Here is a 14400-nt window from a genome sequence, read left to right as displayed (position 1 = left end):
CACCTGTTTAACCTCCCTACAAAAATTGTCATCCTCCACCACCATTCTATACTCTCGACTCCCTAACCCTAATTTTTTCATCTTTGCTTCAAAAAAAATTCTATAAGCCAAAAACTCATATATGCAATGAAATTTAGAAAAAAGATTACCTCCCTTAAACCAAGAAGAAGGAAAATTATTCACCGTTACCCACTAAGCGAGATTACCTTCCTTATAGACAACGACTCATAATCAACCACATCTCTTCCTTAATTCTTGACACATCTCTCAGCCACATAGACGTTTTACTACCATCATCATTAATACGATTATCTTATACCCCATAATTAGCACCTAACACCCTATACCACAACATGTCTTGATCAACATGCAGTCTCACCACCATTTTCTTAACAAGAAAAAATTAAACACTCTTACACTTCGAACCTCTAACCTCATAAATTTTTTATTCGACACGTTTTATCCCAGTTAAACCAATGAATCATATGGACATCTCCACTAACCTCTCAAAGGAAAGACTTAAATAAGGATTCAATAAAAAATGCATGCAAGAACCAAAAAGAAAGAAAATAAATCGACAACGACGTTAAAACAAATTTGATGAGAACAAGTCGAACACCCATAAAAAAGTTTTTACTCTTCTAACTTTATAATCTTTTTCAATTTCTCCATCATATGAATATAAACTGGACGACATTGAAGATTTCCCCCAATAAGAAGACGTGGGAAAAGAAACAAAGTCTGCCCAATTTTATAATTTAGTACCACTAAAGCCTCCACCAGCCGCAAACTTAATACAATAACATACAAGCTCTTGTGAAAACTAACCATCAAGCATAAAATGTTTAAAGAGGATCAAATTCTTCTTTAAAGATCTAATAAACGAGACAAAGAGTCACCATGTCTCAAATCTTTTCCAATCACAACTTCTTCAATTGATTTGTCGTACACGAGAACAAATTTTATAATGACTGAACACTCATTGCAATCCATTTCCTCCATAACCTTGGGAATCCCATATGTCTCATCACAACATTCAAATTTCCTCGTTCAACTAAATCATAAGTCTTAAAATTCAATTTTAGCTTGATCAGCTTTTTATGCCGCTTCTTTGCAATGTCCATCACTCGTTAGTTATAACTATGTCATCTGAGATTTATCGTCCCTTCACAAATGTTGATTGTGTCTTTGAGATCACATTTTCTATGATCAGCCTCAGCGATTTGCTTGAACCTTAGACAAAATTTTATTTATACATATATTTGATAAAAGAAGTCAATTGAAAGCCGGACAACCCCGGTTAGAGATTTTAACACAAATTTTTTAAAAAATATAATTTTATATGACACCTATTAAACTGTATTTTCTAATAATAATGCTTTTATATATACCTAAAAGACTTTTTCTAGTAAACTTAAATTTGATTTATAAGTTAAAGCTTTTTATAAAAAAAAAAAAAAAATTGGTATTATCTAAAAATAAATGAGTGTCTTCTGCCTAACGTAGGCTAAGTTATAAGTCTCTTTCCATGCATCTAACATACTCTCACTCATAAAAAAAAAAATCTAGAAAAATATAATATTAATAAACAACTTAACAAAAAAGAAATAAAAAGTAAGTGAAATAAAGAAAGTATGCGAAAACAAACCATTATCTTATTGTTGTTATTATTATAATAGGATCATAATGCAATAATGTTATTTTATCTTATATATCACACATGCTGCAAGTTGAGCTTCCAAACAAAACAAAACACTCCATGAAAAACATAGTACTAAAATTTTCTCTTTTTTGTTAAGTTTTCACGGACTAGTTTAAGCTGCAAAACCAGAGATTCTTTCTCATGTATATTTGTTCACTCTCTGCCAAAAACATTTACATATATTAATAGAGTCTTCTCTTTTTCACTCACAAGTCATAACACACATCACGGACTACTTAGAACTTCTATTAACTTTTTTTAATATACACTATTCTTCTATTATGATACATATAATTCAGTAACAGACTAAAAAAAATTGTGTTTTCTAGCTCTCAAAGTAACAATGGCCTCTGCTGAAAATAGAGGTACTAATGTATCTGTTTCCTTATGTTTCTTAATTCTGTTTGCTACAATTTTGATGAGTTGTGGTGGAGTTTCGAGCCAAGCTTCGCCCGTTTTCGCCTGTGATGTTGTCAAGAATCCAGCATTGGCGAATTACGGGTTCTGCGACAAGTCTTTGGGAGTGAATGCGAGGGTGAAAGACCTTGTGAAGAGGTTGACATTGCAGGAGAAAGTTGGTAGCCTTGTGAATAATGCTGCTAATGTGAGCAGACTCGGGATTCCGAGATATGAATGGTGGTCTGAAGCACTTCATGGAGTGTCTTACGTTGGTCCAGGAACTCGTTTTTCAAACGTTGTTCCTGGATCAACTAGTTTTCCTATGCCTATTTCCATTGCAGCTTCTTTCAATGCTTCCTTGTTTCAAATCATAGGAAAGGTGAGGTTTCTTGCTCTTATTCTTCTTCTTTTTTTATCAAATCTTACATGTCTTTGAAATGGTGTTTTGTTTTATGGTAAATATTTGTAGGTGGTTTCAACAGAAGCTAGAGCAATGTACAATGTAGGGTTGGCTGGTTTGACATATTGGTCACCAAACATTAACATATTTAGGGATCCAAGATGGGGAAGAGGTCAAGAGACACCGGGGGAAGACCCTTTACTTGCTAGCAAATACGCGGCAGGGTATGTTAAAGGTCTTCAACAAACTGATGATGGAGATTCCAACAAGCTTAAGGTTGCGGCGTGTTGCAAACACTACACTGCCTATGATGTTGATGACTGGAAAGGCGTTCAGCGTTACACCTTCAATGCTGTGGTAATCTATCATTTGTTAACCTGTGTTTGAGGATTATAGAATATGGAGAATCGTTTTCGTCACTCTTTTTGTTGTTGGTTTTGTTAGGTGACACAGCAGGATTTGGATGATACATACCAACCACCGTTTAAGAGCTGTGTGATTGATGGAAATGTTGCTAGTGTCATGTGTTCTTATAATCAAGTAAATGGAAAACCGACCTGTGCTGATCCTGATCTTCTTAAAGGCGTTATCCGCGGAAAATGGAAACTAAATGGGTAAATTTTCATTTTTCAAGCCTCTTAAACCTTATCTCGCGATCCATTGAATGTAAACAAAATATATATACCTCATGCTCTTTTATGTTACATATGCATGTGCTATGCAGATATATAGTTTCTGATTGTGACTCGTTAGACGTGCTTTTCAAAAATCAGCACTACACTAAGACTCCTGAGGAAGCTGCAGCAAAATCCATTCTAGCAGGTAAAAAAAACTACATTTGAATATTAGAAGTTCAAATATTCATAAGTAACAACTATTTATCATCATTGTTGTGTACATGTTGATTTTGCAGGATTGGATTTGAACTGTGGAAGTTTTCTTGCCCGATATACAGAAGGTGCTGTAAAGCAAGGACTTATAGCCGAAGCAGCGATTAACAATGCTGTGTCGAACAATTTTGCTACATTAATGCGTCTTGGTTTCTTCGATGGTGATCCTAGCAAGCAACTTTATGGAAACCTTGGTCCAAAAGATGTCTGCACTTCAGCAAACCAGGAGCTAGCCCGCGAAACTGCAAGGCAAGGGATTGTGTTACTTAAAAACTGTCCAGGATCGTTGCCTCTAAACGCCAAAGCCATAAAATCATTGGCAGTTATTGGGCCTAATGCCAATGCTACTAGGGCCATGATTGGAAACTATGAAGGTAAAGACCAAATGTATGACATTGTTTATCATTTGAAGTCGCATTGACATTGCATTAAACATTTTCCTAAAACTTTGCAGGCGTTCCGTGCAAATATACATCACCTTTGCAAGGCCTATCGGCCTTAGTTCCTACGAGCTTTGCTGCTGGCTGCCCTGATGTTCAATGTACCAATGCTGCATTAGATGATGCCAAAAGTATTGCAGCCTCAGCAGACGCAACCGTGATTGTAGTTGGAGCAAATCTTGCGATAGAGGCAGAGGGTCATGACAGAGTCAACATTCTACTTCCAGGACAGCAGCAACATTTAGTTACTGAAGTTGCGAATGCCGCAAAAGGACCTGTGATTCTCGCTATAATGTCTGGAGGAGGCATGGATGTTTCATTTGCTAAAACAAACGATAAAATCACAAGTATCTTGTGGGTTGGCTATCCTGGAGAAGCTGGTGGAGCTGCCATAGCCGATGTCATCTTCGGGTATCATAATCCAAGTAAGTTCATGTCACTATTTCACGCATTCACGCTTTCAGTAACTCAAAGTTGTTGAATCAAACAACTTTGATTTTAAACTTTTGCATCACATTTTTCTAAACTCAGGTGGAAGGCTACCCATGACATGGTATCCACAATCATACGTAGACAAAGTACCGATGACGAATATGAACATGAGGCCTGATCCTGCCACAGGTTACCCCGGTAGATCATACAGATTTTACAAAGGCGAAACCGTTTACTCATTTGGAGACGGAATAAGCTACTCAACTTTCGAACATAATCTGGTTAAAGCACCGCAATCGGTATCCGTCCCTTTATCTGAAGACCACGTATGCCGTTCCTCAGAATGCAAGTCACTTGATATCGCGGACGAGCATTGCCAAAACTTGGCCTTTGATATTCACCTCAGGATCAAGAACAAAGGAAAAATGAGCAGTAGTCAAACAGTGTTGCTATTCTCTACTCCTCCTGCAGTGCATAATGCACCTCAGAAACACTTGCTGGCTTTTGAGAAAGTGCACATGACAGGAAAATCAGAAACACTGGTTAGTTTCAAAGTAGATGTTTGTAAGGATTTGAGTATGGTTGATGAACTTGGTAACAGAAAAGTGGCATTAGGTGAACATGTGCTTCATGTTGGAGACTTGAAGCATTCTTTAGGTGTGATGATATAAAGCAATCATGTTTCATCATTGGTTTCCTTAGAAAATTTAAGGGAACCATAAACTGAATTTGAAAAGGGAAGATTAAGAATAAGATTGAGAGGTGGTTCTTTAATTGTAACAAATTGCTCTACTTCTAATCTTTTAAATAAAAAATTAATATTAATTGGATCATTATTCTACTCCTGAAAAATTCACACAATAGCTGCATTGATGAATGTATTTTTAGTTATTCATGAGTGAAATGACTTATTTGATTAAATTTAGGTAAAGATGGAAACAGATTTTACAATGTTACCATATTAACATTCTCAAACATTCTGCATGCTAGTCTTGCACTTTGTAACCTTTTTTTCTATTATAAAAATATCATCCACATATAGGCATAAAATGATTTGATATTATTTACTCGAGTCTTTCACATAAACTTCATGTTCTGATGTGTATTTGTTGAATTTTATCTTTATTAAAAAGATGCAAATTCTCTCATTCCATGCTCAAGATGCAAGCTTCAATTTATACATTGTATTTCTCATCCTATACACCTTATCTTATTTCTATTTAATCTCAAAATCTAGTGGTTGCTTGACATAGACCCCCTCCTCTAATGGTATAATTAAAAAAAAAAAAAAATTCACATCCAATTATGCATCTTCCACCCTTTGTATGTTGTAATGGCCACCACAATTCTCATTGTTTTAAGTCTGACAACTAGTGTATACCTCACTAAAATTAATTCCAACCCTTTAAAAAAACCTCTCTACTAGCCTTGCCCGAGCTTTAGCTTATATATCCACTTTATATATGTGACTTTCTTGCTTGAATGATTTACTAACTCCCATGTGCGACTCTTTTAAATTGCCTTGAGTTCTTCCTTCATATCCTCCTGCCATTTTTCATCTTTCAAATGTTGATTATGGTATGTTGGCTTACATATTTGTCATGGATTCTTTAATTAGGTCATCATTTTCACCTATTGTTTGGCCAAAAATATTTCATAGTCAGTTAACCTAATTAATTGAGTTATGGCTCTTGTTTGTCTTCTCACCTCTTGATTTTGAGCCACTTCATTTACTTAGTCATTTTGTAAAGTATTGTTGATGTGATTTGGGTTGTCACCATTTTTGATTGAATTTTACATTGAATGTGATATTTAATAAAACTAGTATATAACCCGCGCGATGCGCGGTTGGTCTATAATATATTATTGTGATTGTATATAATATTTTAAACTTTAAAATATTGTTATTATATTTATTATTATGACTATAAAATCTATATATATATATATATATATATATATATATATATATATATATATATATATATATATATATATATATATATATATATATATATATATATATATATATATATATATATATTAAATGATCATAAAACAATGTCACACATTTATATAAACATAATTATTAATATAATAATATAATTAAATAATTAATTGATTTAATTGTTATTTAAAATTTGTATTAAGATAATAAATGATTGAATAAATATAAATAAATGATAGGAGTTACATAATAGAAAAAAAAACAGTTGAAAAATTTAGCAGTTATATTTACATATTTATTTAATCAATGAAATTATTAAATTATTAACTTTTGATATTGTATCGTATTTACTCTAATTTTGTAACCTTTCACTATCCTCCTCCTAACTATTAATTTTTTATATTTTCATAAATTTTAGATTATTCGTTAATTTTATTTATTGATATTCATTTCATTATTATTACTATACAATATTTTAAAAAGATATTTTTTATTATTATAAATTTTGAAGTAATGACGGGTCAATTATACAGTTTTATAATAATGTAAGGATCAGTTGTCATTAAATTTGTTATAATCAACTTAAAAATTCTAATACTTAAGTTTATAAAATAAATTAATCAATAATTGAAAAAATGAGACATTGAATACGTAATATTTTTGTTTTTTTTTGTTAAAATATCTTTTTGAATCGGTGTAGAATAGTTGACTAATCTACTTCATGCTTTGTCAGGTTATTCTTCAAATTCTAAAATATATGTGTGTGAGAAAGGAAGTGAGAGGAGTTTAACTATTTAAGAAAGAAAGGGGAACAGATTTATCGATTTCAAAATAATAAAATGATATTATGATAGATTGTTTCATAAAACTCTTAATTTTGTAAACATTAATTTTTGCAATAATTATAAATAATATAATTAAAAATTTGTAACCGATTTTTGTTCTAAAAAAAAATTGTAATTAAAATACAATATAATGATGATAACACTAAAAACTAATAATAAAAAATTTATATAAATTATTAATTGTTACTGAAACACATTTTTCAAAAAACTAAATCGAGTAAGAATAAAATTATAAGTTAAAATATATAAATTTTAAATTACTTCATTTTTCAAAAATATTTGTAAAACGGTTATTAAAAACTTTATTGATAGTAACCAAAAAGAATATAATTTGTAAATTTAAGAATAAAAGAATATATAATAACAATGTAAATAAAATTAAAATTTATAATAAGAAATTAATTAATTATTAGATCAAAATCTACCTTTTTAACTTTTTATTTTATTTTATCACTTTAAAATTTAAATTATCTAATTTATTTACTAATAATATATATATTTAAATATAATAATCTTTATTGATTAGATTCTCTCTTATCTAGACAATTTTTTATTTTCAATTAAGATGAATTTTTAAAATTAAATCATTTAAAATTTACAAACTCATAAAAATAATTTGATTCTTTTACAAATTAATAAAATTGAAACTCACAAAGAAAAACTCATCATAATATATTATTGTTATAATTTTTTTGGAGTAAAATTATATTATTATTGTTATAATTATTTATAATACAATTACAACACTATATATATTTTTTTAGATTCCTCTTTTTCTTGAAAGCCTTCAATATATTATATTTAAAGATATATATTTACATGAGTTTTCATTTTTCATCTGATTCTCAATTAATAAAAATGCGAAGGCAACAATATGAATTTGCTTTCTTCTTTACACTCACATAAAAATAGTTATATTCAAATTAACCAATAAATAGAAGAGAAATATATGGAAATAGATAACAAATAATATTAGAAAATTATTACAAAAAAATATAGCTACAATATTTAGGTAATGGATATAATATAGTAAGTAAAGCCATAAACCTGCAATATAAATTAAAAAAATATTTAAAATATGCCAAAAATTAGAAAAGAAAATAAAAATATCAATACAAAATAAAAAAGTAGGTACCTTGTTTGCATTGTTTGGGTAGAAACACAAAGATCTACAACCAAAAATTTAAAAGTGTGGGTGAAATATAGATAATATTAATATAATAGAAGTTGAGTTACATATCATATAAATCAAATATTAGTTAGACTATAGAGTAAGAAATGAAATGAAAGTATCAATACAAAATCGAAAAATAATGATGAAAAGGACAATAGGTAAAACTCATCTACAAATTATGTATTTATATACAGAGTAACAATGATTATTAAAAGGACAATAAATCTTATTAAAAATTATAACTTACAATTTTAATAATTAAAATTTATCATTAATTAGTATTATGGAGTAGTTATGGAATATGAAAAGAAAAATATTTAAAGGTTAGAGAATAATGATTATTATTAATATAAATTGATTTTTTTTAATTTGTATTTTAATTACAATATATTTATTTTTTATATTAATTATAAATTTATTAATATTGATTTTTATATTATTTTAATTGTATATTTATAAATATTTCATTGAAATAGAATAAAAAATAGTGAAATTTTATTATTTTATTTAAGGATACAGGTTTTTAGTGGGTGATGAAGTAGATATGGAATAGAAAAAGTTGAAGAAATATCTCAATTTAAATATAATATAATATAGTAGGAAAAGTTGAAGAAAGTATTATTATCATTATTAGTTTATCAATTTAAAAAATTATTTAATATATAAAAATAATAATATTGTTAATAATAATTTTTTCTACTATTATATTATTAATTAGAATTTTATATTATTCATGAAACATATAATTATTATATTATTATTGTTATTATTTGATCAATTTAAAAAATTATTTTAGTATATAAAAATAAAAATAATGTTAATAATATATTTTTCTACTATTATATTATTAATTAAAATTTTATATTATTCATGAAAGTATAAATTTTAAAATTTTATATTATTCATGAAAGTATAAATTTTATATGATATATAAGATATAGGATTAGAAATAGAGTTGATGTTAGAGTAGTTAATATGATGACATGTGTTTAAGATTGATTTTAGAAATGTTATTAGGATGACACGTGTCTAGGGTTGTCATCATGACAACCTTAGATTTATATTAAGTAGATGGTGTCTAATCTCTATGCGTTTATTTTGAGGGTGACATACTAAGTTTTTGGTGAGATTTATAGTGTTGGTGTTGTTGAACTTATAAATCGGAGCAGTTTCGATAATAGTACTGTAATCACTTAATTATTGTTTCATCTAAATTATTTGCGCACAACAACTACTTACGGCGACGTATTCCGCTTTAACGGTGGATAATGTTACACTTACTTTTCCTAACCATCTTAAAACCTACGAAGTACCAATCAGAGTATCCAATCAAAGTACAATCAGTCGTTTATGAAACCATAAACACATGTGTTGCATACCAGTGAGATATCTCAAAATATATTTAATAATAGAATCGTACGATTCTTTGTGATTTATTTAAAAACGTGCACACATTCAAACACAAAACATGATATCAAAATGAATAGCATTGAGATAAAAGAGAAAATCGATCTTACCTTTGTATTTACTTCTTCTCATCTTCCTTCTCCTTAAAAAAAGTAATATTAACACAAAAATATTTTTTTTATTTTTTTACTTTTTTAATATAATATATATTATTTACATTTGTTATATAAATAACCCAAATTGTTTTTTTAATAAAATAAAAAATAAATTAGATAAATTTATTATAATGAACTAATTATATTTATCTAAGGGTCTGTTTGGTAAAAATAGCAATTGATTGATAAGTTAGCTGATAGCTTATAGATTATAGTTTATAGTTGATGGCTGATAACTAATAGTTTATAGCTTATGATTGATAGTTGAGACTGATAACTAATAAGTTAATTGAAGTGTTTGGTAAAATTAGCGTTTCAAGTAACTTATAAATGTAAAATAACATAAAATATATTTAGTACGTAATTATTTAATTTTAAATTAAAATAAATTACAAAGGTTAAAAATGAGTTTATGATAAAATAATAAGGATAAAAAAGGAAGAAAAAATGATAAGCTATAACCTAAAATGTCATTTAAAATAGCATAGAAAAAATAAGTTATAAGCTAATAAAATAAACTATAAACTAGTGATAGAAAACTGTTATCAAATGTACTTATAAAACATAAGCTCAAAATTATAAGTTATCAAACCGAGTCTTAATATTTTTATAAAAAGTCTAAATATTTTTTGTAGTCCTAATTTTCACCTATATGTTCAATAAAAACTTAAAATAATACATACTCATGTTACAAAAAGTATCGTATTAAAATAATTTTTTTTCTACAAGTCAAAGACAAAAACAAAAGTTTGTCATGAAATCTAAAAACATTTTTTTTAATGTCAAATAATATATTAATAATATATTAATGAGAAAAATTCCAAAATACATGAGAAAGTATCTACAAAGCATAAAAAAGTGTTTGAAAATGACGAAAGATAAAAAGATAGGTTTGTGTCGGTGATTTTGAAGTGACCATTTTTAATATCATATTTTTAATATCTTAAATCAAAGTAATAAATTAAATTAATTATTCGTGATACGTATTTGCTGGGATAGGATCCACTGACTTTGTGGAGGGACTTGCACTCTGACTTCCTCTTTATATCTCTCTAACAATCCACTCTCTCACCTCTTTTTTTTTCTTCCTGTTTTTCAATTCCCTCTCTACAAGAAATGCCTAAAGTTAGACAAAGTTAGAGAGGGGGAAGTTAGAGAATCTGAATCCGTATTTGCCGGTGTATCAATAAAAATGATACAATGAGATGAATCTGAAGATGGAACATAAATTTTTGAAGATGGAATAATTAAAAAGAAACTTTTAATCCATATCCTCTTAGTCATCATGCGCGTTATCAAAAATGCTCTCTATTTTCGGAGGTGTATCTTCGGAAGCATTTTTTAAAAAAATTGATTTGTTTCGTAGGTGCATTTAAGGAATGTTTCCAGTTATGCATCTCAGGAAGCATTTGATCTTATATTCGCGTCAAACTCTTCTCATCTCTCATTCTTCTCTTTTCAACTTCTCTACTCTCTCAAACTCTCTAAACCTTTAAAATCGATCTTCCACCAAACTTTGTTGTTTTCTCATGAGTTCGTTAGGGACCCTCAATATCAACGATCAACAGACCCCGACTTGTTCAAAGCTCAATATAATTGGTAAATTTTTGAGTTTCGAATTTATTTTCGAGTATTTCCCGTAATAGAGTTAGAATACAATTTTAGGTGTAGAAATCATTGGATAGTTTTAGAAATATAGTTTAGACACAATGTAGGTATTTTCTTGATGTGTAAAATGGACGATCAAGCCACCAAAAAGGGTTTTTCAATGACTGGAACAATAACAGACGCCAATGTTGCGTTTTGAAGCTTCAGAACGTTCCGTAGGTCATCTACGAAACAAATGAAATGTTAGGTAGTTTCGTAGATGCAACTCCAGAACAAACCAAGTTTTTTAGAATGTTGGGTGCTTTCGTAGATTTATCTACGGAAGCTTTCCATATTTGGACCTACGGCATTAAAATTGATTTTTTTTGTTTTGTTTTTCCTTTGGTTTTTATAAGCTAATTGTATCTAATTCGACTTTTTTTTGTAATACAATGCAGACATTATGGCTGACCAGACAAACCAACTTATATATTGGAGGATTGCACAGCATGTCTCCGTGCGACGTGCACGGATGCAGATAGTCTCATAGGTGACAGACGGCACCTCCGTTCCAGCAGAGGTGGTAGATGGGGCCACGGTACAGAGTCACCCAAAGCATAATGGACAGGCGCCTTCCACTTTTACTTCTTCACCCCGAAGGCATCAGAATGATGGTGAGGGTACTTCACAAACGCCCTCTACCCGTAGACGTTAGGATACTTTTCTCCTCATATGCCACCTCCGGCCGATGGTGTGGACCCATTGCACGAGGAAGGTGATGCTTGTGCTCCTGTACCACCTCCTGAGGCTTACCCAGAGGGTCCTTCCAATTTATCCCTGTTGATAGGGTACACTGATCATACAACCAAAGATGTCTAGAACAGAGAGGTAACATTGCTTATACTTATTACTTTTTTCTCCTCAATGGAAATTTATTATTTCTAACTTTTCTTGTTATTAACAGTGTTTTCTTTGGAAATTTTCAGAATGGAGCTTCTCAGACGTTCTACAACCACGGGCGAAAGATTTTACCTCTGCAGCAGCTTGTGGAGCCGTGGTTCCAAGATGTCCTCATAGTTTATGGGCTGAAGGACCTATGTCAGATCGAGTACTCCACTATACACAACGGGATGCTGATGGCATTTGCGGAGAGATGGCACCCAGAGATGTCCTCATTCCATATGTCTTATGGTGAGGTTAGTATTACTTTGAACGACATCGCATGCCTCCTGCATATACCTATCCGGGATACCCTCCTTTGTCACTGTAGGATGACGAACGAAGAAGCGAGAGAGGCTCTAATTGAGGAGCTCAGGGATGATCTAGAGGATGCACTTGAGAAGGTGAAGAAGACGTGTGGGGCGCACGTGAGGTTTTCCTTCTTGACACAGAGATATGATGTCGAGCTCCTTGTGGCACAGGAGGCTATTGGTGATCCAGTTGAGGTGGAGATATACAGACAACGTATGCTTAGGTATTACGTCCTATTTTTGGTCGACACTCAGCTGTTTGTGAACACGAGCTCCACGTATACAGATGTCGCTTACCTGGGGTACTTTTTGGATCCCGCACGGATCCATGAGTACAACTGGGGGACGTCAAAACTGGCGTACAGCTACTCGAGACTCGAAGAGGGATGCCCGTGGAAGGCAAGGACTGTGGTAGACAGTTGTTCACTCTTTAGTGGTAACAATCTTATATCCTTCTACTTTTATTTTATAAGTTGCTCATTCTATATTCGTGATAAAGTTTGATCGCTGTGTTTTTTATTTTAATTTCAGGGTTGGATATTACTGCACTTCCCGATGATCATTGGTTGGATAAAGGTGGATGGTTACACTTAGGTCATGCCACGTGCCCGTGCCTTCATTCCTCTCAAAGGGAACTAGGTGTCGGGTCCTTATAGATACTATATGGACCACATGGCTGCCGAGGACACCCACTACGACTACTATGCTGCTCACCGTGAGACGGTTCTGTGGGATGACGTTGCACTATATTCTGGATGATTGGCACGCAGTTCGATCATCATTATTCGCTATCTTCTAGAGCCCGTCATGCGGAAGTTTGGCTACTCTCAGACGATACCTCCCCACCCTTCTGTCTCTGCTCCTATCGGGATAACCTGTCGGTAGATAGATGAGGCCTTTGTAGACTTTAACCATCACATGGTTCCGAACGAGGCTTGGGCGACCAGAGAAGAGGTAGACTAGAGATGCGCCAATGTGTACATCACTTGGTACTTCACTGTGTCACACCCCTACATGATCTGCACTGCAGAGGGATCACCACTCAGTTGGACCACACTCAGGATGCTCTTCCTCGCTGTCGTGAGATACTTGAGATGGCGCCTCCAGGCATTGACGATGGTTTCTTTCTTGAGGGGTCCCATTGCAGATGGGGAGTTTTTGTACCGTAGACATCGTGCCAAGATATGTGGGACATTTGACGGTAGAGGCAGAATAGCCGGCAGACGATGAGGTGGACGTAGAGGTGGCGCGAGAGGCAGAGGAGAGGATGAGGATGTTGTCCGGCACACACAATAGTGATCGTGCTGATTATTTTGATGTATGTATTTTTATTACATTGATGTACTTTATTTTGATTATGTATATGACACTATTTGGATACTTTATAAGATGTATTATTTTGGTGTACTATATACCATTGACTTTACATTACACTACCTTGATGTACTATATTTTGATGTATTATTTTGTTGTTGCACAAAAAAAATTGGAGTTTTGGAGTGAAATGCAGTTGATTTAAAATATAACAGAATGTTTCGTAGGTACATGTACAAAACATTCTTATATTAAGATGTTCCGTAGATATACCTACAGAAGATTCCCTGAACATGAATTAATTTAAATTTTCCCAATGTTCACTATTTTATCATGCTTCCGTAGATAAAGCTCGAAAAAAATTGACAAAAAATGGTATTTCCTAATGTGTATCTTCAGAATTATGGGGCAAAAATGAAATTTCGTCAAATACCTAAGGCTTTGTTTGCGAGTTTGG

The 14400-nt window shown here is 31.5% G+C and overlaps 1 protein-coding gene across 1 annotated transcript; it reads left to right on the top strand.

Moving 5' to 3' along the window:
• The first annotated feature begins 1769 nt into the window (after positions 1 to 1769).
• Positions 1770 to 5096, top strand: LOC131603137 (beta-xylosidase/alpha-L-arabinofuranosidase 2). The gene is made up of 7 exons (XM_058875397.1): positions 1770 to 2480; positions 2571 to 2858; positions 2946 to 3115; positions 3226 to 3323; positions 3415 to 3765; positions 3846 to 4256; positions 4363 to 5096. Exons 1-7 carry the CDS (start codon positions 2046 to 2048, stop codon positions 4932 to 4934), a joined length of 2325 nt encoding a protein of 774 aa, XP_058731380.1. The 5' UTR covers positions 1770 to 2045; the 3' UTR covers positions 4935 to 5096.
• The last annotated feature ends 9304 nt before the right edge of the window (positions 5097 to 14400 follow it).

This window comes from Vicia villosa, linkage group LG5 (assembly GCF_029867415.1).
Source record: "Vicia villosa cultivar HV-30 ecotype Madison, WI linkage group LG5, Vvil1.0, whole genome shotgun sequence".
Taxonomy (NCBI): Eukaryota; Viridiplantae; Streptophyta; class Magnoliopsida; order Fabales; family Fabaceae; genus Vicia; species Vicia villosa.
Note: the sequence above shows the minus strand (reverse complement) of the source record. Positions and strands in the feature narration are given on the sequence as shown.